A 27,160-nucleotide genomic window follows, 5' to 3' on the forward strand; every position below is an offset into this window, starting at 1 on the left:
AGGGTTGAAAAATAATATGTAGCATACTCTTTGTCTAGCTGGAATAATGTACTTTTTAATGGTAAAGGATTTTTCAATACGTTGAATAATCTCGAATATTAGGTGGGTGCCCTCTTAGACGCATAACATTTTTCATCATAATTTAGTTTGGTATAACAATATTTGCATAAAGTTTTTTCGCATAAACTTTGATATGCATAGTTTTCTAAATGCATAATGGTTTCTTAGGCATAATAATAACTTTCTCTAATTTTCAATACCATAATTTAAATAATCATAAATGTAAAGAACATAATTTTTTTATACATAAAGTTTGTTTTTAATAAAATACTATAAACATAATTTAATTATTTATAACATTTAAAGTCATAAATATTGTCTATAAGAGCAACCAACATTGAAGAGTAAATAATTATGTATTTGTGATGTTACGAACGGTCCTCCTTCCACCTTTATACTCTTTCGGCCTATAGATTTGCAAAAACTAAATTCTCTGTATCATTGTCATTTTTGTTCTTAATTATTGACCTGTTTCTTAGAAAACTTAAGCTCGTGAAACTACATTCTGTTTGATCTTGAATCCCTCTTATCTATTATAACGCACATATTATACAGTCCACATTTCTTTTACAACATTAAGCTTGCCTGGTCTGAAATTATGTTGATCCCGACTGGCCGTGGTCTCTTCCACGTGGTACTAGTCTGCCCTATACTAGAGTGTAATTTAAAAGCCGGAGGCGCGGAGGGAGTGCGGTCCTCGCTCGCTGTAACATATATCCGGCAGCCGTGCGAGCTGGAGCGGCTGAGGCTGGTCGCCGAAGGCGACCAGCAAGCCGAAGCTGCGGAAGCGAGCATGGCATGCCGGGCATATGTTACGCCAGAGCGGAAGGACCGCACTTCCCGCAGCGCCGGAGATAAGGCAATCCTAATGCTTGCTTGCATGCTTGCTTGCTTGCATGCTTGCTTGCTGCTTGCTTGCATGCTTGCGTGCTTGATGCTTGCTGCTTGCTGCTTGCTTGCATGCTTGCTTGCTGCTTGCTTGCTGCTTGCTTGCAGGATTGCTTGTTTGCATCCTTGCTTGCATGCATGCTTACATGCTTCCTTGCAGCTTGCTTGCATGCTTGCTGTTTGATTGCATGCTTGCTGCTTGCTTGCATGCTTGTTTGCATGCTTGCTTGTCTATTTTTATTTGTTAACTTATAACATTTTTATATTTCATATTTGTTAAAATTATGGTATTTTGTATATTATGAATGATAATATTTATGGCATTGGTTTAGATGCCAATAAATGTTATGCCTAGAAATCGTTATTAATAAAACGAGTATACAGAAAAAATATATACTAAAATATTATTATAATAAAAGTGGTTATGGCAAAAAAAATATGCCTTATGAATTATTCTGTATGAACGTTATGCGAAATGATGAGTATGCCAAAAAACTTTATGCACTCTTAAATTATGACAATATTTTTTATGCAACCGAATATGGACCCATATTAGGTACACCATAAACACAGAAACTCACAAAATCTTCTGTTAGGTACATTATTTGATATTTTCGAGTAAGCAAGGGAACTTCAAACATTGTTGATCTTAGAAGTATTCAATACAGTTGCTTCGTTAAACAAAATCTCATAAGAAAGTAATTAACATTATTAATATCACCAAGACTTACCTGCATCTGATCAGTATCCGATGGTATAATATCAGGGTTCCTGTCATCGCTTTCACTATCATCCTTCTCCCTCAGTTTATCAGGTGAGGCTGGTTGAGACGACGGTGGAGGGGCAGACCTTGGCTTCCTCTTGGCACAGCGCTGTCTTACAGCGATCATGAAGAGAACTAGTATCACCATGAGTACGCCACCGCCTCCCACCGCTGCTGACATGGCGCCCGACATTTGGAAGGCTGTTCTTGGGAGGTCTGGTGGAAAAAATACCAATTTTATTTTCAGTGCCAGAAAGACAAAATTAATGACTGCTTTTTTATGTAAGACAAGGCAGGTATTTGACCGCAATTGCACCTAATTATCTATTGCTTGACTTGCTTCCGTCGCCTGAACATGCTTGATTTTCATTAGATATGTGGTACGACACTTAGATCCGTATTAATCATCGAAGCTCAAAAATAGATTCAATCAATTCAATTTCTGTTAAAGTGAAGATTGTTGCTCTTGATTATCATCATCATCATCATTACAGCCATAGGAAGTCCACCGATAAACAAAGGCCTCCCCCAATGATGTCCAGTTTTTCCGGTTGGTATTTTCATTCCTCGGGTCCTTTTATCGTTCGGCTATTATCGATTGAAAACTTGTATTTTGATAATTGATAATTTCTGCTAAAAATCTAATAGATTTTCCATGTCTTACCTAAGCTCTTATCATGGACGTGGTGTTTCTCAGGAGGCCTCAGAGTGGTGGCCCTCAAAGGGTAAGGGTCTCCTCTCCCTTTGGCGTTGTATGCTAGCACTGCAGCTGCATACACCTTTCCTGGTTGGAGACCGACTGCAGTGAACCTGGGCACTGCACTTGAGACGTTGGCCACTATCTCCTGTAGGAAAATACTTTGATTAAATTCAAATTCTATAATATTATCGTGTGTACTCTTCCCGTGGATGACATGAATCCCTTAATAGCAAATGAGTATCGGGTCTAGCTAACCAGTCTGGCCAAGTTATGGAGTTTAGGTCAATAGATAGTACACCATCTGGTAAATTATAGAGGTCAGTAGAGACTAAATTTAATAACCAATGATGTTTATAAGATGATTATTACTAGATATTAATATTTCAAAGGTGTCCCCACAACTGCTAATATGAACTACTTTTGAACGTTAATATCTGTAAATGTTTTAATGAGAATGATTTTATTTTTACGATGTATTATCAAAAGAGGTGTTTATTTACATGGAAAACCAGCATGTTAAATCAATCACAATTTCAGAGTCAATAAAAGTAATATTTAAATCTAGGTTAGGAATAGCAGCTGCTCTGTTACATGGCTTATACAATCCACATCGGCAATAATCTTTTGCCCCAGTAGAATCAGTCTAAAACACAATTTCACGCAGACAAAGTTGCTAGCCGTCCGAGGCATTAAATCAAGTCTATTCGGCAGCCATTTCGTACAGCTGCTATCAAAACGTATATTCTAGGTCGCGACCTTAATGGATAGCATAGTAAAAGAGAGAAGGAAGCCGTCTCTAGCTCCTTGATTTTAGGCTATGGCAAGACCCCCTGTACAGGTGGTAGGTCTAGTTAAATGCTTTTGTAGATAGAATAGTCTATTTTGCAACAGAAATGTGTAGTCTGTGCAAACAGTAGGTAACCACTTAGGTTCTCATGTGCTTTTCCTAAAATACTAGACTAAATTAATGTATTTTGTTAAATTCTAGTTAGTAATAGATATTGTTACGTCAGCATAACATACTGCGCATATGACGGAAAACGGGGCAATAATTCACTTCCTTGGTGGACCCTTAATAATGGGTTTCGGGGTATTATAAATTAAATTCAAATATTTAACGATAGCTTTATCACAGTATCATACCGTTCATTAGTAACTTAGTAAGTTATCGCATTGTAGATTTATCATAAGACAAGGCTTGAGATTTCTACTATCCTTTCTGCACTATGTCGACAGTGTTTTCTATAATTCAACCCAATGATATTATTTAAAAACAAAAGCAGATATGTTATAAGCGCTCGCGTGAATACTCAAATACGTCCCAATTGGGACGTCTTGTGTTTAGTCTTCGTGTGGCCTGCAGTGGGTAGACACTTCTCATACAAAAACTAGTCTCTATATGTAGCAATTGATATACAACCTTATCCCTTAAGCAATAAAGTGCATTTTGGATTGATTTCACTATAGCAGGGGAACCCGCGGATCAATACCACCATACTAAAAATAATTGTTAGTGTCCTTATGTTGGTAGTATTGTTAGTTTGACAAATGAAAAAAAATGTCTGTCAATTGAGTTTGAGTTTTTAACCGGCGAATTGATTCGTGTGAAGTTATTTTCTCAGATTTGGTGCAATATTACTGTAAATAAACTTTTCTGTCGTTTACGTTGAGTTGATTAAGTTCCTCCGTATCGGGCGTGATAAAGTTTGCTGTTCAGTGTTATGTTTTTTGTGAGATAGAGACTCTTTTAAATAAGCTGTGTTTCAACTTCTACAGAAGTTTAAACTCTTATTTACTTTTCTGTTTAATGGGTATGTTATCTACTTACTTGAAATATTAGATCTATTACAAATCTATTTTTCATTAAAAACAACCCTATGTGATGAAAATGTAAATGTACTTTCAAAACTGGTAAATGCATGAACCAGGGCATTGACACTGGTTGGAGAGAAATTATAGGCTTTGTTTAATTAATACCTATTTCATTTTAGGCTTCTACTGACAATGGAGAGTAGAAACAACAAGAAGTGCGTTATTTGTAATAAGAGGCGAAGTCGTGGTGGATCACCCTTACTTTTGAGTAGGTTTCCTCTGGATTCTGACCGGTAAGTTTCTAATAACACTCATTTATTACAAGATAATTTTACTGATTGTGTAAACTTAAAGGCTGGGATTAATATTTTTAATCATACAGTAAATAACCATAACCAATTTTTAATTTCAGTATTTTGTTTCGTACTCTGTAAATGAATTTTTAGTATTAATGATGAACTTTATTTGTAAAATAAAACGAAGACTTTCAAGACGCCATAGCTCACTTTTATTTTCTTGCACACAACTGACAGATAGGCAGTGTTGCCAACTTTACATTACAGATTCAACATATTTTAACACCCCCCTTCAATGTTAAAATCATAAGCATTTGTAACATTGCAATGGGTATTTATAATAGACTACTTTAATAAGTCATACAATTTTAAATGCTTTCTTTTTACCTTTTAAACATTATACAATATTAAATGAACTTTAGATTTTATTTAACTTATACAATACTATTCAGTTTAGATGAACTTTCAATGAATTTTACATTTTATTTTTACTTATTTGCTGTTTACATTATTACATAATTTTTACTTATTTACTGTTTATACATTATTTTACTTATTTACTTGGTTACACAATATTCAACTTAGATGTAAAATAGTTATCTTTAATCTCACATAGTGGTTTTGTAAATATATCTGATACATTATGTTCAGTTGGTACATATGTAATGTTAATTTTATGATTTCTAACTGCATCTTTAATATAATGATATTTAATGTCAATGTGTTTTGTTCTTTTACCATTTTCCCTATTGGTTATTATTTTTATAGCACTCTGATTATCAATCAAAAGTAAGGATTCAAAATTATGACTGTAGAAGTTATTCAAAATACCTTTTAGATAGATGAGCTCTGTTGTGGCTGAAGCTGCTGCTATGTACTCGGCCTCTGCAGATGATAGTGAGACGGTACATTGTTTTTTTGATGACCAAGATATTAAATTCTTACCAAAATAAGTTGCAGATCCACTCACACTTTTGCGGTCAGTTTTGTCACTTCCCCAGTCTGCATCTGTGTATGTTATTAGCTGTATTGGTTTGTCAGTCCTGAAATATGTAAGTCCTTTATTAATAGTGTTTTTTAGGTATCTTAAAATTCTTTTCGCTGCTTTCCAGTGCTGTGATGTAGGTTTATCCAGGTATCTACTCAAGAAAGAAGTTGCATAGGTGATATCGGGTCTACTTGTCACCGAAAGGTAAGTAAGGCTTCCAATTAGTTCTCTATAAGGTACATTTACTATCTCCTCCTCTTCTGTAGTTATAGGTTCTTTCTCCATAGGTGTTTTTACTGCTTTGCTGTCCTCCATTCCAAATTTCTTCAGTATTTTTCTTATCAGTTTTTCTTGTTTTATACATATAGTATCATTACTTCTGTGTATTTCCATTCCTAAATATTCTTTTATATCTCCCAAATCTTTTGCTTTGAATTCTGTCTGTAGTTTTTCTTTTATCTCTTCAAAATTCCCCATTAATAAGAAATCATCAACGAAAATTAGTGCCCAAGTTCCAGGTTTAAAGTATAGACAAACATCATATTTAGATTGCTCAAAGTTATTTTCAATAAAGAAGTTGTGAACTCTCTCATTCCAGCATCTCGGCGCTTCTTTCAATCCGTAAAGTGCTTTTCTCAGTTTCAATACTTTTCCTTTTTCTTCCTTTATTCCTTCTGGGTATTTTATAAATATTTCTTTTTCCAGGTTTCCATTTAAAAAAGCTGTAGGTATGTCCATCTGTCTTATTGGTTTATTCTCTTGTAGTGATATACTTAACAATAATCTCACAGTAGACATTCTAGCAACTGGTGCATAAACATCATAGGTATTATTTTCTTGATAGCCTTTAGCTACTAATCTAGCTTTCTTTGTTCCATCTGACTTTTGCTTGAAGATCCATCTAGTGTCAATAGCTTTATGTCCATCCGGTAGAATAGAAGATTCCCAGGTTTGTAGTTTTTTGTGAGCATCTAGTTCTTTCTTTATTGCTTCTGTCCATTCTGGATTTTTAATAGCTTCTTTGTAGGTAATTGGTTCTGTGTCAACAAAGGTGTTCAAACAATATGCTATGTTAGATTCACTACTTTCATAATCACTTTCATTATTATTATCATATGTCTCATAGTCTTTTAGGTAGTTAGGTCTTCTAATCGTTCTTTGTGGTCTTACCTGTGGGTTTCTTTCAGTATTCTGCCTTTGTTCATTTTTTTCTGATCTATCTTTTAGTCCAATTGTGTCACATCCTGTATTTGAGTCGTCTTCATTGTTGTCACATCCTGTATTCATGTCATTTTCATTTTCTTCACCATAAGTATATCTTTGTTCCTTTTTTGTCTCTTCATTTATTGGTTTGTACTTAATGTCTTCCTCATCAAATCTCACATCTCTTGATATTACTATCTTGTTTTCTTTTGGATTCCACAGTCGATAACCATTAGGGGCATAACCCACTAATCTCATTTCGTGAGCTCTTTCTTCAAATTTATTTCCTTTGGGTAGTTGAGTAGCCCAAGCTTTGCTTCCAAAAACACGCAGTCTACTCAGGTCTAGAGATCCAAACATGACTTCTGCTGGTATCTGAAAATTAATAGCTGATGAGGGACATCTGTTAAGTTGGTAAGCTGAAGCAAGTATGGCCTCTCCCCATAAATGTTTTGGAAGATTTGTCTCTAAAATTTGAGTTCTCGCTTTGTTGTAGAGAGTCCTGTTCATCCTTTCAGAAACTCCATTTTGTTGGGGTGAGTAGGGGCGAGTATATTCAATATTTATTCCTTTCTCTATACAAAAAGATTCTATGACTTTATTCTTAAATTCACCTCCATTGTCGCAACGTATTCTTTTTACTCTAGTGTCTTGCTGATTTTCAATGTTTTTAATATATTTAATTAAGTTATTAGTCGCTTCATCTTTACTTTTTAATAGATAAACTACTACAAAATGTGAAAAATCATCAACAATTACCTGATAGTATAGTTCTTCATTAATCCCTTTTATGTTCACAGGTCCAGCTACATCAGTATGAAGAAGTTCACCAATGTGTGATGACCTCGGCTTCGGAGTGTGTGGAAATGGCTGACGAGTCGACTTACCCATCATACATGGTCCACATGGCTTGTTGGAGACAGGAAGCTGCATGATATTCAAACTGTGCCTGTTAACATGACCTAATCTGTTGTGCCATAAAAATCCTTTGCTGATACCACAAAAATTGTTTTCTGAAAATAAAGATGCTTTTAGAACAAATAGTTTTCCCTTACAATACCCTGTAATACAATCATTTGAATAGTTTTTGCGAATCTTTACTTCATTTTTAGTAAACTGAACATTACAATCTTTTTGCACTATCTTTTTGACTGAAATTAGGTTAAATGATAAGTTATCAACTATAAGAGCATTCAAAGTTAATTTATGACCGCTACACTTTAATGTTATTGTCCCTTTTTTCTTGGCAATCACGTAGTCTCCATTTGCAATATATATCTTCATTTCTGGTTCAATTTCAGTAATGTCGCTCATATACTTCATATACTTTTGTTGAATGAGATGTTCCGTGCATCCTGAGTCGATGATCCATTCTATGTTTTCTTTTTCTTCAAATATGTTGCATTGGTTCTCGGTTCCAGATAAGAATGTAAATTCTCGTTGATCTTCCTCTGTAGTTGCAGCATGACTTTGACTCTGATGATACCCTCTGCCTCGGCTACGACCTCTATAACCTCTTCCTCTATAATTACCACTTGTTGTTCTCGCTGCATTGGATCGACATTCAAAGCTCTTGTGGCCTTCCTTTTTACATTTGTAGCATATTATTGCATTGGTTTTGAATGCCATCTGGTGGGGTTGCTGGTTCTGTTCATCCTGTCCTGCACTCCTCAGTTCCTCATCCAGTAATCTTCCTTTCACAAAATCTAATGTCAACTTTTCATTCATTGTTTCCAGTGCCGTTACCAGAGTGTTGTACTTTTCAGTAAGTCCCAACAAAAGATAGGTAATTTTCTCCTCTTCATCAAGTTTCTTGTCTGCATTCTCTAATTCTCTGATTATTGACTCGAATTTCAGGAAATATTCCTCCAATTTCTCGTTATTTTGCAGTTTTAAGGTTAGCAACTTTTTCCTTATATGAATTCGGCTTACGATGGATTTTCTCTCGAAAATAGAACACAAAATGGCAAACATTTCTTTTGTTGTTTTTGCATCTTTCACCAGATCTAAGTGTTTGTCGGTGATGCACTGTACGATAATGGATTTGGCTCGCGAATCACTCTTTTTATCTACCTCGTCATCGTCCAAGGTGTCGATCAATTGCCTTTCTTCTAGCAAACATCTAATTCGGAATTTCCAATGACCGAAATTGTCCGCAGACAATTGCGGAAGCGATATATTTGAGGTGCCCATAACCTTTTAGTATTAATGATGAACTTTATTTGTAAAATAAAACGAAGACTTTCAAGACGCCATAGCTCACTTTTATTTTCTTGCACACAACTGACAGATAGGCAGTGTTGCCAACTTTACATTACAGATTCAACATATTTTAACATGAATTGCATAACAATACTAAAAGAAATTAGTTGATGAATAAATTTCAGTTTGTTATTCTTTTTCTTTTCTAATAGGTATTTCTTATTTCAGTTGTCGAATGTGGGTTAAAAATGCTGGCATAGAAGACTTAGCATATGTACCTATTGAAAAGTTACACCAACTGAAGTTTGTTTGTGGTGGGCACTTCACTCCTGAATCCTTCAATGCCAAAGGAACTCGGCTGAAGAACTCAGCTATTCCAACACTGGAATTGAGCAATCCCATCTTGCCAGATGAAGTTTTGACAGAGTTTCCTCTTCACGTAAAAGACTCCAATAAAGAAAACCTCAAGACAGGTATGATGATGACTTCAATTATTTTTTTTTAATTTAATTTACTATATCAATTTTTCTGAATTATTTAGATGTCTTAATTAATTTTCTTTGGTTTCCAAAACAAACCAACCGAATGCAATTTAACAAGGTTCTTTCTTTGTAACCACAAACATGTGTTGTATGCTTATCAATAAATAATATATAATTTCAATTATTAATTATATCTATACTTTGTTACAGTTCTTTATGATCATTCATATTGCATTCCAAAGAAGTCAAATCCAGTTGAACGAGGTATGTTTATCTAAAATTATACTAATAATATAAAAAGGAAATATTTAATTGTTTGTTTGTATTTGATCGGCTCCGTAACTCGAAGCCAAGATAGCCTAAAGTGCGGGTTAGAACCCCACAGCTTGAATATTGTAGTAAACCCACTCGTAACACAATTTAGCTTAGAATGTGTGTTGAGTTAGAGGGACTTTAGTAATTTGTGTAATACAAATTCTTCAAAAAAAGTACCGGACCAATTTGTAAAATTTTAGGCAATCTACATTAATTAGCCAGGTCAGCTAGTTTAATAATATTTATAAGCTAGTAATTTTTAATGTGAGCAAGACATGTACTAGACTGATTGTACCCTAAAGTTGGGTAAGAACATGACATTTTATTACCCAATTCACATTTCATTATCTGCTTTCAGTTCCCCTTACAACTACAACCAAACAACTAAATTCAACATGTTTGGGAGCTGTGGATATACCAGATTCTGGTATTTCTGCGAAAACAACTTTTGAACCTCTTCCTTCTACTTCCAATGCACCAGAACATTTATGACCTATAAACCCATTACTCATGGTAAGTGTACAAACTAATTATTTACCTTCTAAAATATGCCTTCCCTCAAACTAAAGAATGCCACCCTGGATGCGTTCTGCAGTCTGCAGTCAGGTCAAAATGAACTTATATGTACAACATTCTAGGTTTCTGTACATTTTATATTAACCTCCTGGGGCCTGGCGTCATATATTTATTACATAAAACAAAAAAATATAAATCAACGCTATCTGTTGAAATTTACCAGAACTTTTACGTTAGTTAGTTAGATGATGCATCTGTCCATCATTCTTAGCTGTGATTGGCCAGTGAAGTGACATTTATATTTTTTTATCTTTAATTGAAATAGCGACGGCGCCGCGACCGGGAACAAGTGGTTAGTAATAATGAGATTTTTACTAAAATATGAACGATTTCTATAAGCCTTTGTTATTATTCGTTTTTATTATCTGAGTATCACTGATTGTGGAAATACGTATGAAAACTACGAAAACCATGGTGAAATCTGAATGTCATACAGGTATTACATGAGGTCCCAATTACTAGTGTAAACTGACAGAGCCCAGTGTAATACCTGTATGACATTATACATTTTCTATTAAATAGCATACAATCTGATATTATTTTCTTATTTGTTTAAGTAGATATATGCGAATATAACATATTAGAACACACAAAACTCGATTTTACTGCTAAAGTCGGCCCAAAAGTAATATCAACACCTCAAGTCACTTTGATTTTTTTTTATAAAATTAAAATAATTTCATTAGGCACTTAATCAAATTGTTTTTTTAATTTTTATTATTGCTATTGGCCTTATCTACATCACTTAATATTAAATACACTTCGGTGTGATGCATTTTTTTATCAAGAGGATTTTTTAATTTGAGTCATCCAAATGAAATGCAACAAAAATTTTAAATACTATTGAAAAAAAAATAGAGATGCAATGTTATTGCCCAAAAACGACATAAAACTTGATAAAGAATCTATCTAGCTACATTGTAACGAAAAAATACTTAAAAAATATCAAGATTTGCATCCACTGCATAGAAAAAACTAAGTACAGGCAGAAAAAAAATTAAAAATAAACCAAAAAAAATTTTGGAAACTCAATATATTTCAAAAATCGATTTAAATTCGTTATAGGTAGTCAAGAAACTTAACTAGGAATTAATTTTGTGCTATTTATTACGGGAAATCCTGTACATGAAACAAAAAAATCTTTGACATTGGGAACCGATGTCGTAAATATATGACATTGAGAAAATTGCCGTTTTCCAGATAATTTTTTTTATTTTATTTTTTAAGATAATTATATCAATTATTAACACGATTTGGATAGTTTTCATATGAATTCACGATTAAAAAAATTCCCGGGCCCCAGGAGGTTAATGCGATTTGACCGTGCGGATACGAACAAAGAACGCAAAGCACACGTGACTGATTGCCTTATCACGACCACTTACAGATTGTCTTGACATACCCGCAGACCGCATCCAGAATGCAGAACATTAAAACCTCTAAATGCCTTTAATTTAATATTATGTCATTGTTATTGAAGGTGGGCCCACGCTTCATATTTTATGAGAAGAGCTATCATTATCCTGTCTTTGCATTTTTTTAAAACTTGATAATGATTGATTGATTTGGAAATAATATGTTTCATAAAACAACAAAATAAATTTTAAACTAATTTGCATATTTATAATATTTTAGATGATAAAAACATTTTCCATCAAGATGCACAGGCAGAAATATTAGTCCACAGTTATAAAAGACCTAAGAAAAACATTGAAATGAAAGGTAAGATAAAACATACCTAATTTAAAAAACTAAGTAAAATTGCTGATTAATTAACCAATATTCAATTCAATTTGCTTTAATGTTGTTTTTTTTACTAATTAAAATGTTTTTATTACAGACACTTCATCAACATTTACAATTAAAGAGAAGAGGCTTTGGCGACAGTTACAAAATGCAAAAAAAACAATAAGGAATATAGCGAAGTCAAGAGTGAATTTAGACAAGTTAGATTCGGAAGTGCTGACATCGTTAGTAAAGGATGTAGTGCAGAATAACAAAAAAAAGTCACAAGGAAAAAGGTGGACTTTATCCAACAAAATATATGCTTTGGCTATATTTAAACGGTCCCCTAAAGCATACCGCTATATGCAAAAGCTGTTTACGCTACCAAGCACTAAAACGCTCCAAAGGATTTTAAAAAATATACCAATGGAGCCTGGTATAAATAAAAATATAATTGATATGTTAGAGGCAAAAGCATCAAGTATGCCAAAGGAAAATAAATATTGCTCGTTAATATTTGACGAGATGGCGTTTAAGAAACGGATAATTTATAACGAAATTGCTGATAAAGTGGATGGCTACGTGGATTATGGAGAGGGCGAGAACATGGGACGAGAAAAGAAAATTGCAGACCATGCGTTAGTGTTTATGATACAGGGTGCTAAACATAAATACAAACAATATATTGCGCACTATTTTGTGGAAGGCACAATATCAACAGCAAAACTGGCAAAAATTATATCGGACATCATCAAGAAATTAAAAGAAATCGGATTTATGGTTCTAACAACAGTTTGTGATCAGGGATCTACAAATATAGGAGCTCTTAACATGTTAAAAAGAAACTGTGGACAAGGCATAGATAGCAACTTTTTCTCTGTAAATAATGACAAAATTTTTATAATCTATGACATCCCTCACTTGTTCAAATCATTACGAAACAATTTCTTTAAAAGTGGAAATATGTCTTTCGATGGAAAAATTGCACAATGGAGGCATTTGGTAGTTGCAGAAGAACACAACAGAAATTTTTTAAATTTTAAAAAACTGAATAGTACCATTGTAAATCCAACATTCAAAACTAAGATGAGGGTGAAGTATGCTGCGCATGCTCTGAGTAATACCGTGGCAGCTATTTTAAAAATGATGGCATGGAAAGAAGTTTCTGATTGCAATGATACAGCATTTGTGATTGAACAGTTAGATAAACTATTTGATTGTACAAATGGTCCATCATCTTTAAATGACGTAAAGAAAGGGATCCGGGAAAATGTTTCCACATCAAGTAATCACATTGAGTCTTGGACCTTTTATACTGATAAGTTAAAAACCATAAAATTTATAACAGCAGAAAACACGATACTAAAAAATGTTAAATGCGTAAAGGGATATCAAATATCTATCAAATCCTTAAACGATATTTGGGAAAAGTTAAAGAATGAAGGGTTTAAATATATGAACCTTAGACAGTTTAACCAAGACTCTCTGGAAAACTTATTTGGAATCATTAGGCAACACAGTGTAACCAATAGAAATCCCACTATCACGCACTTTACTGCAGCGCTTAAAACAAGCATGGTTACTGGGCTGAAAGTGCCTCATAGCAGAAGTGCTAATTGTGAAGCAGACAACAATAAACATATGCTGGAATATAAAGACATTTTAAAAACTAATTTAAAAACAACAGAAATAAAAATTAATGTTCAAGATTCCACAGACACTGAATTTTATCCTGTGTTGTCTATCCCGGACCCTGAAAACTTAGAACAGCCCATTGAAAATTTGTGTAGCCTTGAAAACCAACCAGTAGTATATGTAAGCGGGTATTTAGCTGCCAAACTATTACAGAACAGTTCTTGTTTAATTTGTGAAGAGTGTTTGAGCGTGAAAACTCCTGTTGACAATGATTTGTATGCATATATATCTCTTCGCGAATGGTGGCATGATAAAAAAAGTCTCGTTTATCCAACAATTCAATTATGTACCACCGTAAATGAAGCTAAACAATTTTATCATGACCATATCGATAGTGGAAGTATCAATTAATGTAAGGGACATTTTGGCCAAAATGAGTTATATATACCAACGCATTCAGAATTTTCGGCTCTATCGATTGGTATACTTGAAATGTTGATATCTTTAAAAAAATGTCCCTTACCTTAAACATTTTTAATCTTCTGAATACGACTTTTGGGGAAACAAATGATTTAAAGGACGTAAATTCCTTTTAATAATACAATTCAGCCCTTACCCTAAACTGTTGGTTTTAACTTTTGAACTCATTGAACCTTACTTCATTTAAAACTTTTTGATTTATTATAATTAGGCCCTTACGTTAATATGCATATAGGATATCAATTACTTTTTTTGGTGGTGATATGCATTTAATGCCTCCCACTCCTACTACACTTATGAACACTAAGTTGTCTTGTTTCTATCTTTTTTCTGTTCATTTTTACGCAGTTGGGTTTTTAACCGAGGGGCTGAAGGCTCTTCAGAAGCTGTTCAATTCCGTCATCCTCGAAGGAAAAACGCCTACGGTATGGCACAGAACTGTGGTGACACTCTTCTTCAAAAAAGGCGACAAAACCTTGTTGAAGAATTATAGACCCATCTCACTTCCGAGCCATGTCTACAAGCTGTTTTCGAGAGTCATTACGAATCGTCTCGCTCGTAAGCTCGATGACTTCCAGCCTCTCAATCTCTCAATCGCTTTAGTACACCACATACATACGCCACGGCAGATTATACAGAAGACCGAGGAGTATAGTCAGTCACTTTGCCTGGCGTTTGTGGACTATGAGAAAGCTTCGATCGAGACCTGGGCAGTACCTACTACAGTTTCTCCAACGGTGTCAAATTGACTACCTATATCGATACATCGAAATGTTGAAAGGCTTGTACGAAAACGCCACAATGTCGTTCCGTCTCCAGGATCAAGACTCGAAACCAGTTGCAGCAGCAGACAGGGGGAACTGAAAACTCCGAAACTGTTTCTGGACTGGAACGGATTCGGCATAAATATCAACGGTGAGTAAATAACCCTCCTTCGATTCGCAAACGATATCATAGCCATGGCTGAGACCGTGGAAGATCTAGGCACAATGCACAATGGCCTGAGTCGAGCCTCTCAACAAGGGGGTCTTAAAATGAAACATGGACAAGACAAAATCATGTCAAATGTCCGTGTTGCACCCACTCCTCTAAAGGTTGGATACTCTACACTCGGCAGTTGTTGACACTTATATATACCTAGTACAAACAGTCCAGTTTGGCTGGTTATAGTGTCACGCGGACCGTCCAGTGCGGATCCGCTTCACACAGCCGATCTGTAAACTTCGAGGAAGCGTTTTAGAGTAATGCGGTCCGCAGGAATCGCTCGCTCCCTATCAGTTCATACAGATTGGCTGTGCGGAGCGATCCGCACTGACGGTCTGCGTGACACTAAAACCAGCCTTAGGTAGGTCTAACTTCGAGGAAGAGGTCAATCGTCGAATCCAACTCGGCTGGCAACGTTCAGGAAGCTTCGTGATATTCTCACGTCTGAAATATCGCACTGTCTCAAGACAAAAGTCTTTGATAACTTATGGATCTGAGACGTGGTCGCTTACTGTGGGCCTCATAAGAAGACTCAAGGTCAAAGGCGATGGAGCGTGCTATGCTCGTAGTGATTGAACCAGAAATGACGTGATCCGCAGGAGAACCAAAGTGACTGACATAGTCCGCAGAATCGCTAAAATCAAGTGGCAGTGAGTGGAGCTCGTAGCTTGCAAAGCTGATGGCCGCTGGGGCAGAAAAATTCTTGAGTGGCGACCACGAGCTGGAACCTCCACTAGGTCGACCGACGATCTGGTGAAGGTTGTAGGAGGTGCCTGGATGCGGGCGGCGCAGGACCGGTTGTTGTGGAAATCCTTGGGGGAAGACCTTTGTCCAGCAGTGGACGTCATTCGGCTAAAACGAACGAACGATGATTGAAAAAAAAAACCTAACTGCGTAAAAATGAACAGAAAAAGATAGAAACAAGACAACTTGTTCACAAATGCAGACGTAGGCATCATCAGTGACTAAATGTTTTGTTGGTGATGTGTATTTGATGCCTCCAACTGCATTTGTGAACACTAAGTTGTCTTGTTTCTATCTCTTCTCTTCGTTTTGTTAATGAATACTCGAATGCAACCTCTACTTACATCAGGTTTCAATGTTAAAATTGTCAAGTTACAATAATATTACTGTCGTGTTTATTCTTAAATGTACCTTACAACATACATGACATTCCATACTTTGAAATTTCAACATTGTAAGGTACAGTCAAGCTCGTTTCTTTAATGTAAGGGACATGCTATCTTTTAAACTACCCATTTTTCGAAAATTTGGCGTTTATATTATGAAAGAACAGAAAATTCTAAGAAACTTTGCCATAGAAACTATTTAAATCGTAACATCACATAAAAAGATATTGAGGTATAAAAAAAAAAAAAATCGTTTTTTGGCTCTCCTGAAAAGTCGTGTTTTGTCCCTTACAGTAATTGATATTTCCACTATCGATATTGCCGACCAGATATATATGGAAAATGTTGGAAAATTCATTTTCTTAATGTTGAGTACAAATTGTAATTTTAGTTGGTTTAAATGTCAACAACATAATAAAGAAATTTATGATAAGATGTTTAAAATATTAAGTTACCTTTTTCTAAGAAAAAGTTGTAAAATCATTAATGACAGCTTCATAAAAAGTGAAAACAATTTTGCTGACAAAAGTAAAAAAGCACAGCAACAAAGCATTGAAAAGTAATCTTGAGGCTGAGGTTCGATCAGCTGATAAGAAAATTAAAGATGTTTATCTTTATAAATAAAAATCCTATTTTTTCTTAGAAAAAGTTGTGAAAATAAAAGTTTACAAAATTATCATTTCTGTACTTTGTTATAATTTTCAATAATTCCTCATGCCTACAACTGCTATGTCATGTTCAATACTTATTGTAATATACCTATTTTATTTCGAAATAAATAATTTACGTTACAAAACTTCGTTTTACTTACACATAGTATAAAATAAAAATAGTAATCATTAAAATATTGAAGGTTCCTATACTAGATATCGATATGCAATTACAACCCTAGCAAAGTATCGATAATCGATAAGTTATTACGAACGTCACTAATACTGTCAGAAAATAAGGCATTATGTTGGTAGCTCCGCCTGTAGTTTGTGCGGTTGGTAAAGATTTGCGGGTCGTTCTCTAAAATGCATATGTGTGCGTGAGCTCAAAAAATATCTATGGAGTGCCGTCTCTTACTCTTTTATGCTCTTTGGTGGCCTGCGTCGTGCGCAATCGCGTGCGTACCACACCGTAAGTTCCTGTGTTCTTACCAAAATAAATAAAAAATGCCATTGTGTGTGTTTCGAAAGTGTACCAATTATGACTCTAAAGTAAACAATAAATACAAGGGATCTCTTACCACATGTGATTATGCAAAATTATTTAGTATTTAATTTTCAATTATTTATGCAAACAATCAAGACGCCATGCGCCATGTTCAAGTTAAGAAAGAGAAAGCGATCTTGTTTTGACGTTAGAGCGATAAGGATGCGTGCGCTGCGGACATAGATTAGTTAGTGCAGAATCGTTAAAACTATAGCTATCTCTTTCATTTGCGTGCTATTTCGTATCTTTTGTTTCACTTATCAGTTACATTTGTCAATGTGTGCAATTTGGAATAGCTCGGCACGGATTAAAATCGTAATTTCTATGAACGTAACATATCTATAGTTCTATAATATCATTGATTCAACCACAATCGATCACATTGATTACAACACCATCTGTATTCATGTTATATTCAATCCACAATTAGTGCTGTTATTATATTAATTACACATAATTATAGGCTACACGTTACAAAGCAAATTAAATATTTACCGAGGGAATATGTGTTTCGAGGCCAGCTTTTAATGTTTTAATTTGGAGCCCTGAGATATCATTTTCATCAAATTCTCATTAGGGAACTTTGAATTTAGTAATGCGTATGTAAAACATGTAATTGGTTGGGTATTGTGTTCATGATAACCATAATGACGTTCCTTAAAACAATATACTCTTTGTTTAGATAATTTTAATGACGTTCACTAATAAATTTAATTAATATACCTACTCTTTGGTAGGTTGCTTCTAGAAAACAATAATTAAAAACCTTTAACTCAGCAGCAGATCTAAAAAGTAGGTTTATGTTAATTATATGATTACTCAGACATCACATTAAGTTACCAAATAACTTTGAAATATAGCTTTCTGTCAACACACAAGTTTTCAAGTAAACAATATAATAGTTAAAAAAAAAATCCTCATGAAACCTAAGTTAAACTATAGGACGATGTCTTTACGGTGTAATAATGATAAATATGTATGTTGTTATATAGTGTTACGTTCATAGCACCACTCCATAAAATTCTTTAAAACAATCTAATTCGAAAATATAATATTATTATATAAACTTCTTTAAAACAATTCTTCTTTAAAACAAAAACTCCATAAAATTCTTTAAAACAATCTAATTCGAAAATATAATATTATTATATTTTCGAATTAGATTGTTTTAAAGAATTTTATGGAGTGGTGCTATGAACGTAACATTATATAACAACATACATATTTATCATTATTACACCGTAAAGACATCGTCCTATAGTTTAACTTAGGTTTCATGAGGTTTTTTTTTTTTAAACTATTATGTTGCATTTTTTACTATAAAATTATCACTTAGGGAGGGTAATCATAGGGAGGGTAAATATTATTATTTACCGTTAAAATAGATATTGTTGCAATAAATCCCGTGAAGTGATAATTTCATGAGGATTCTCATAAATGAGCATAATAATTTTTATACACTTCAAACGTAAACTGTACCTTTTGCACATAAACTGTAGCATTTTGTAGTTGTAATAGTTATGAACTTACTAAGAAAATGTGAAGTTTGATGTGCCTGTCGTCTACACTACGTTGTATAACCTCAAGTTTCTTACAAGTGTGTGATCTATGAAATGTCAGAATTATAGATTAGAGCAAATAGAGGTCAGACAATTTTCTTAGAAATTAAGAGCGTTGTAGCAAAAAGTTGGCGTTCGAATTTTAGGTTTTTATTGCTTGACGTCGCGTAGTGAGTGCGCAAACTGCATTTATCTGTACAATTTCAACGCTGCGTCGACTAAACGATCTTAATCCGATCTTAAACGATCGTAGTTGTATCGTACCTAAGACAGTACATCATACATAATAATAAAGAAATAATGTATAATTTACCTATTTGATTTTTTCTCAGATCAGACTTTTAGCAAAATCAAGTTACGTAATTAATGTATTTTTTACACTAGTAAATCCCGCGACAAGTTTTTAATCTTTAAATTGAGTAAAGTAATAAGTTGATGGGTTTTAAAGAATTTATGTTTTATTTTATTCTTTTTACAGCATCAAAAGTTAGCTTGTTTATGAAAAATATTTACTATTTAAATTTTACTTTTGACTTTTTAGTTTTTATGATGCGGGTTGGAAAAATTAAAATTTATTCTGATTTTGTGACGTTTCCGCACATAAATATGGATAGGTTAAATAAATAGAATGAAATGTATGAAAACGAGCGTGCCATTTTTTAAACGTTATCTATAATATCTGTGTCCATCAAAGAGCTCGTAACTAAACATCGTAAGCACCATTCAAATTATTATCTAAAAGTTAATAATAAATATTTAGTTTTTGTAAATCTAAACAAGTCAGGAAATCAAAGAGGTAAATACTGATATTATTGTGATTTTATAGAATTTATTATTGTAAACCACGGTCGTATAATGCTAAAAAATCAGAGGTAACTTTAAGATTTTTATCCATAGAGCAAAATTTATCTAATCGTGTTTTTAAACAGTTATCCCATTAGGTACACATGCGTTCTGTAATACAAACCCATCAAAAACAATACTTGTCAAAAAACCAAGTCTCACTACTCAGTTGTTCTACGGTAAAAAGTTGTGAGATCCATGTAATACCAAGTCCAGTCCAGGAAATCATTAACGTTTTACATAAATATATTGACTTGGCCATCGCATGAAAACACGTGTAAATTAAATTATTTAGTGCGAAATGAAACGAAATTTTGCATGCCTGTGTAGACATTCAAAATTTCAGCTCAGTGGGAAAACGGGAAGTAAGTAAATTTTAAGTTGCAAGATTTTACGACTCCAGATGTCAAAGAAAATAAAAGCTTGTACATAGCTTTACAAAGAAAAGAAAGATTTATAAAGAAAATAAAAAGTACTGTCTACGATACATTTGTTAGGCCGTGTTGCACCGTCTTACTTTAACATTGACATCAAAATTTTGGATGTCAAAAATCTTTCTAACATAAAACACCGGTTATTGTCAGTTAGGGTCAAAGTTAGGTGGTGCATCTCAGCTTTAGTGTATTTTAATTAAATTTAATACAAATAAGGATGACGAAAATAATCGATAAGTGATCTCACTCGAATATTTCTTATAGTAGGTATACAAGATGTCGAACAAATGGTTACTTACTGAAAAAGTGCTTCATGAGACCTAGCAAACGGCATCAATAATATGTTTAAGAACGAACTGAATCTATTCAAAAAACCTATATTTCCAGCTTTCATACATTTAATACAGTTACAAACAAACACGAAATCAATGGTTTCTGAGAATTCTGAGTGTCTTAATGCCGTCCCCTTTATCTGTTTATTTAGTATTTATTCATTAGTATCTCTTGATGATATTGTAGCAAGTTAAACCTAAAATCATGTTTTCCGTTAAAAAATTTAAATAAGAATGCAATTTACGAGTTTGTTGTTTGATTGTTATATATTACTCAATTAAAAATTTAAATTTAAAAAATTATCACTTCTAATATGGTAGGTATGGCTGGCGGCATACATTTAGTATGAAATTCGGAAACATTGAATTTTCTCATAGATCCAGTTTATTCTTTGACCTATTTATTGTTATTGTTTTAAAGAGCTCATGAAGCACTTACAGGAACAGTAAACAGTTTTTCGATATCTTGTATAATTAAAAATCAAGTGAAATCACTTATCGTTTCCACCCTGTACCTATACTTTTAAAAATAAACTCATTTTATACGTTCATTTGTATAAGTATCTTCAATCCAAATACCTAACCAACTTAGTTGACGTTTTATAAAACTATTTGTCTAAGTGTCATCGAGCGACCGCTGGTGGATTTGCCATTTACCTGACCTACCCCTTTATTACTCAACGTTTAATATCAGATGAATAGTTACTCACCAATTTCTTTCATTCAGTCGTCAGTAATTGAACTTTCGGAAAAACATGACGAAGCGTTGTGAATACAGACGCTATTCAACTTTTATTAGTAAGGAATAGTATATTTTATGTTGGTAGAAACACAATAGCATAGACTAATGTTTTGACACCCTGTTAAAATTTTTATTAGTCATTTATTTTTTCCTGACCAAACAGATACCATAATAATATTTTTTATCTATTCTAGCCATCTGTAAGTAAAATAATAAAAAGTTTGAAAAGAAAGAAATTACAAGTCCGATTTACCTAAACAAATAAATTAAAAATACTTGCGGATCAAAAGTACTCAATCATACTACAATTTACGAAAAAATCACGCGTGACGCAAATACGTCAGTAGGCAGTCAACTGACAGAGACCCGGCGTCTACGAGTGCCAAAGCACGACTGATTTATGCCATTTGATGCACCCGATTTTATAGTATTTTCAAATTAATTTTTCATTTGAAGATTGAAGATAGATATTTTTTCTTTTTCACACAATAATAGTACTATGTTTCTTCTTAAGTATAAAGTAGTTTATGTTGCCAAATGACTTTTAGATTATGAGATGTGACCTGTTTTCTTGCAGTAATTTTCTCGAATTTTGACTATCTTAGACATGATAAAAATGCATTTTAATGAATTAAACATCAAAATTTTCTCAATACACTTTCTTCTTCAGGGTATGCTTATTCTAATGAATACATTCTATCTTCTTACTTAGAAATAAATTTGTTGTAATATTAGTTCAAAGTTGTGCCTTCGCGAGTTACCTGGAAATCGGGCTTTCGAAATTCGCTGTTTTCGTAGGCAAAAATCCAATTTGAACGAGATTTTGTCAATAGACATTCCGTAAAAACGTATGATAATTACGATGATATAAGTCAAAAGAAGCTATAACAATAAATTATATGACTAAAATCATTTCGAAATCTGCCAAATTCTCGATTTCTGCATGAAAAATGTGACAACGCTCTTAAGACAAAATGTTTCTCATAAATAAGATTCTTTGTTTTGTAGAAATTGTGTCGAAGAGATTTCTGAAATGTCTTAGTAAGTTATGATTCAGTAAATATTTAGATGTTAAGATTTGAAGACACACAACAGCTTGTGTGTCTTCAATCTTGCGTTTGTGGTGAACAATACAAAATAACATTTATTAAAGAACAAACGTGGCACAAGCAAGACGTTACTGAATCAATTTAATATTTTTGAATTTAATTTTAAAACACAAAACAAAGCCACATACGTAGGTATTATGAAAATGAGACAAACTATTTTATTTTACCTTTTATTTGCAAATAAATACTTTGAATTTGAGAATTATGTTTATTTAATGATATTGCAATTTTTTTTGTCCTAAAAAGTATTATTCTCCGTAATATTTGTTTGCTCTTAAAAACTAATGTACTCACCTGTGTCACAATATCTCGGACTTCCAAAAGGAAGGACTGCGGCATACCACCGTTGAACCCCTCGGAGCATCGAACCCCGAACGACGTCAGAGAGGCGTTCACCACCGTGCAGTTGTGGACTTGATCTGGCCGACCTATGTGGAAATAATTAGTCAGATTATAATAATGGCGACACTATGAATTTCATAACAAAGTTGACAATAGTTTCATTCAAGTAAATAGTCTGTATAGTGATGTACGCCCGTATTCACAAACATTACTATGAGGTCTCACAGTGCGCGTAGACGCATAGGGACAAACGAACCAATCACAGAGCTCTATTCAACGCTGTGCGTTTGATTTCATCGTTTGTGAACACGAGCGGTAATATAACTTGATAAAACACTATCTCCCGCTTTTTTATCCACACACTTCTCCGGCAAAGGACCGTGTATATTCTCGGCATGTCGGACGATCTTACATTATGTCTGCCAAGACATAGTCTTAATTCGAATACCCATTTATTCAACCTTTTGTCAGTTCAGAGGTGGAATTGTGTAAAGCAATCGTTATCATTTGACAGTTCATAACGTACGATTATTCTATCAAACGCTTTGTTTAACTGACTTTATCGTACGTTATGAACTGTCAAATGATTACAATTGCTTTACACAATTCCACCTCTGATATGGTTATCAATTTAGTTTGTATATTTTTAGACTACGACCGCTTGGTATTTTGGCGAATCAACTTTGTATTGACAGAATCTTCCGTCAATACATACTTCAGAAGATTTAACATACTTACCAGCGGCAATGATGTGGTACACACAAGGCACTCGTTGCTTCCCTATCCTGTTATGGGCCCAGCACAGCAAAGTCCCGTAGTCCATCTCTGTGTGAGGAGTATAGGTCACAGTGGAACTGGTGCCGGTTCTGGACACGTATGTGTCGCTCACTTCGTTGCTGTTTGCCGTGTTGTTGAAGGTCCATCGGAACTGTTAGAAGAAGAATTACCAATTACTATGAAACTTACAAGAACGTAAAATGAAAATATGATACTTTTGGTTTAAGACTGTGTAGTCAGCAGCCCGCAGAATTGCTAAAATCAAGTGGCAGTAGGCGGGGCATATACACGTAGGTCGTAGAGAGCAGAGACAATGGCCGTTATGGCTGAAAAGTTCTCAAGTGGCGACCACGGGCCGGAAGACGTAGCGCGAGCAGGTCTCCCACTAGGTGGACCGACGATGTGGTGAAGGTCACGGGAAGTACCAGGATGCGGGCAGCACAGGACCGGTCGTTATGGAAATTCTTGGGGTATGCCTTTGTTCAGCAGTAGACGTCATTTGACTGAAAGGATTAGTAGAGTAACTTCTGCTTGAACGGAATAACATTTACCATTAGACTACAGTCAATATTGTTGAAATTCAATCGAGCTATCATAGGGTAATATTAAAGTCCGGATATAAATCAAAACATGTTAGAGCTAATTGATAGTTTCGAATAAGGGTCGACGTTTGGTTCATAATAATTTCATGAATGATAATATCAAGTTGTACAAGGGTAAGGTTACCCACGTTACTTAGGGGCATTAGTTATTGTTTATTTTTGTACTTTTATTAGTTGTCAAAAAGTTTTATTCTTTCTTTCCTTCTTTCTACTAGCAGACAAACCTACTACTATAATCGGCGACCGGCGACCGAGAGTCGAAGACTAACTAAATCATTTATCATCATCATCAGCTACAGGACGTCCACTGCTGAACATAGGCTTTTCAGATTGACCGGTTGGTAGCGACCTGCATGTAACTCATTTACATAAGCGCTATAAATATGACAAGGCAATATTATGTTTGTAGGCACAATAATTGAAAGACACTGGTCCTAAGAGTAGGCGCACACCGTTGATTTTTAGTTTCCCGAAAGTTGTGCCCGATTTTAATTTGTATGAAGAATCGGCCAAATCGAATCGGCGTGGTGTGCGCACTCCCATATACCTACATGCCCATACTGATCAACTGCCCGACTAAACTATCGGCCGACGAAAAATCAACGGTGTGCGCCTACTCTTACGCGACATTTATGAATGAGTTTAACTTTCCCTCGGTACAAACTTGGCCTTCATCAACAAGTAAAAGGCAACAAAAGAAGTCTTGAAAGCAAATATTTTACCTCGCCACACTTATTAGTTATTCTTAATAGAAATAAATATTACAAGTGTAAACATTTTATGTTGCCCATAAATAGTGTCTAAAGAACATTTTTGTTCACATTTATCTAACTTACTCGTATAAATCAGGCCGGCACGAAAGAAATATAAAAAGCCTTTCGTAATGGTATATAATTTTTCTAAAGCGTTTTATTTGCGAAGTTGAATACTTCAAGTATGTCTAATAGAATGTGATAAGCACTTGAAAAGCTGTGTTGTTATTGGGACTTAAGTTCGAGACATTTTGATTGCTAACAGTTTTTATCACTGAGTTTCTGCGAGATAAATTACTCTGTCAATATTTGCAATCAATTTCAATTTGCAATAAGTTAATCGCTCGTTCGTTCGTTTTAGTCAAAGGTCGTCCACTACTAGACGAAGTCCTCCCGCAAGGCATTCCACCACGACCAGTCCTGCATTGTCCATATCCAGGTACCTCCCACGACCTTCACCAGATCAGAATTAACTTAATCATTCACACAAAATTGATACTTACAACCACTTCTGGGGGGTTCGCATCGACGTGGCAAGTGATGTGAGCTCGTTCTTGCTTCGCCACACCATGCACTCTTTGCTGGGAGCTTCTACACGTTGGGGCATCTGTGGCAAAAATTTATATAAAATCAATTGGCCCTGGTGGAAATTGAACCCATGGTGCAAAGAGACTGTTCTGGCCGCTAAGCTACGGAAATATTGGGCAAGAATTCGAACTCCGCCTATGTTTTTCTCATTAATTTCGTTGCGAGTCCAATCACAGTTAGTCCAGTCATTATAGTAAGTTCACCTCGGAATTCGAGATACCCAGCTGTAAGTCTGTAAATACGTGTATATTGACACCCTAAAAGTTGTCTCAAAACCTACATATGGTAGGGTGTAAGCAACTATTAAATTTCAAGGTCAACGGTCACAAAAATCGGTTTTTTGCGCTTTTTTTAGAAATATCTCATTTCCTGTGGGTTTTTTGCTATTTGTATTTATTATCAATATTGTAGAATACTAAATTCTCTACAAATTTTGTTTAAAAACTTTTTTTATACGGTGAACCGTTTTCGAGATAGAGGGCGGAGAGCGCGCGGTCACTGCATCACTTCAGGTCTACTGAAGCGGTTTAGATTTTTCATACAAAAGGATTTTCCCGCTAATTCCTGTGGGAATTTCGGGAATTCCTTGTTGTAACTAAGCTTTGAGTTTACTAAGGTACCTACATGCCAAATTTCAAGCGTCTAACTTCCGTTAAGCGTTTAGATTTTTCATACAAAAGGATTTTCCCGCTAATTCCTGTTCCCGTGGGAATTCCTAAGTATACTATAACCTGCCCAGGTGTATGAAGAATAATTGTACCAAGTTTCGTTAAAATCCGTCGAGTAGTTTTTGTTTCTATAAGGAACATACAGACGGACAGAATTCTATACATGAAATATATTTTCAAAATAACTATCAGGGGGTGATTAGTGATCGATACTGATGCCAAAAATGCAATCAGTAAAATTTTTGTCTGTCTGTCTGTCCGTCTGTATGTTCCTTATAGAAACAAAAACTACTCGATGGATTTTAACGAAACTTGGTACAATTATTCTTCATACACCTGGGCAGGTTATAGTTTACTTAGGAATTCCCACGGGAACAGGAATTAGCGGGAAAATCCTTTTGTATGAAAAATCTAAACGCTTAACGGAAGTTAGACGCTTGAAATTTGGCATGTAGGTACCTTAGTAAACTTAAAGCTTATTTACAACAAGTAATTACCGAAATTCCCACGGGAATTAGCGGGAAAATCCTTTTGTATGAAAAACCTAAACCGCTTAAGTTGACCTGAAGTGATGCAGTGACCGCGCGCTCTCCGCCCTCTATCTCGAAAACGGTTCACCGTATAAAAAAAAAATCCTAAACAAAATTTGTAGAGAATTTAGTATTCTACAATATTGATAATAAATACAAATAGCAAAAAACCCATAGGAAATGAGATATTTCCAAAAAAAGCGCAAAAAACCGATTTTTGTGACCTTTGACCTTAACCCGGCGCCAATGACGTGAAAATAATTGCAAAGACGATGACCCCGGGTCATATTGACCCATATTTCTTCGATCATTTTTCAGGAAATTGAACAAGTAATCTTAATTTTAATTACTGTCCATGTATATAGGGTTCTTTACTGAGCTAATAAAACAAAAATAAAACGAATACATGAAATAAATCATTTCTTTTATGAATTTTTAAACAAAAC

The 27,160-nt window shown here is 34.4% G+C and overlaps 2 protein-coding genes across 2 annotated transcripts in view; one reads left to right on the forward strand and one right to left on the reverse strand.

Moving 5' to 3' along the window:
* The window catches only part of LOC135080903 (uncharacterized), a 59,787-nt gene that overhangs the window by 5,629 nt on the left and 26,998 nt on the right, over positions 1-27,160 (reverse strand). Inside the window, exons 9-13 of the mRNA XM_063975633.1 lie at positions 25,432-25,535; positions 23,536-23,725; positions 22,750-22,883; positions 2,376-2,556; positions 1,680-1,927 (exon numbers count right to left, since the gene is read on the reverse strand). Coding sequence (XP_063831703.1) covers positions 1,680-1,927; positions 2,376-2,556; positions 22,750-22,883; positions 23,536-23,725; positions 25,432-25,535 — 857 coding nt within the window. The remainder of the gene's footprint in view (positions 1-1,679; positions 1,928-2,375; positions 2,557-22,749; positions 22,884-23,535; positions 23,726-25,431; positions 25,536-27,160) is intronic.
* LOC135080752 (THAP domain-containing protein 5-like) lies at positions 4,268-10,213 on the forward strand. Its single transcript, XM_063975475.1, has 4 exons — positions 4,268-4,516; positions 9,141-9,385; positions 9,605-9,658; positions 10,068-10,213. Exons 1-4 carry the CDS (start codon positions 4,416-4,418, stop codon positions 10,199-10,201), a joined length of 534 nt encoding a protein of 177 aa, XP_063831545.1. The 5' UTR covers positions 4,268-4,415; the 3' UTR covers positions 10,202-10,213.

This window comes from Ostrinia nubilalis, chromosome 18 (genome assembly GCF_963855985.1).
Source record: "Ostrinia nubilalis chromosome 18, ilOstNubi1.1, whole genome shotgun sequence".
In the NCBI taxonomy this organism is placed as follows: domain Eukaryota; kingdom Metazoa; phylum Arthropoda; class Insecta; order Lepidoptera; family Crambidae; genus Ostrinia; species Ostrinia nubilalis.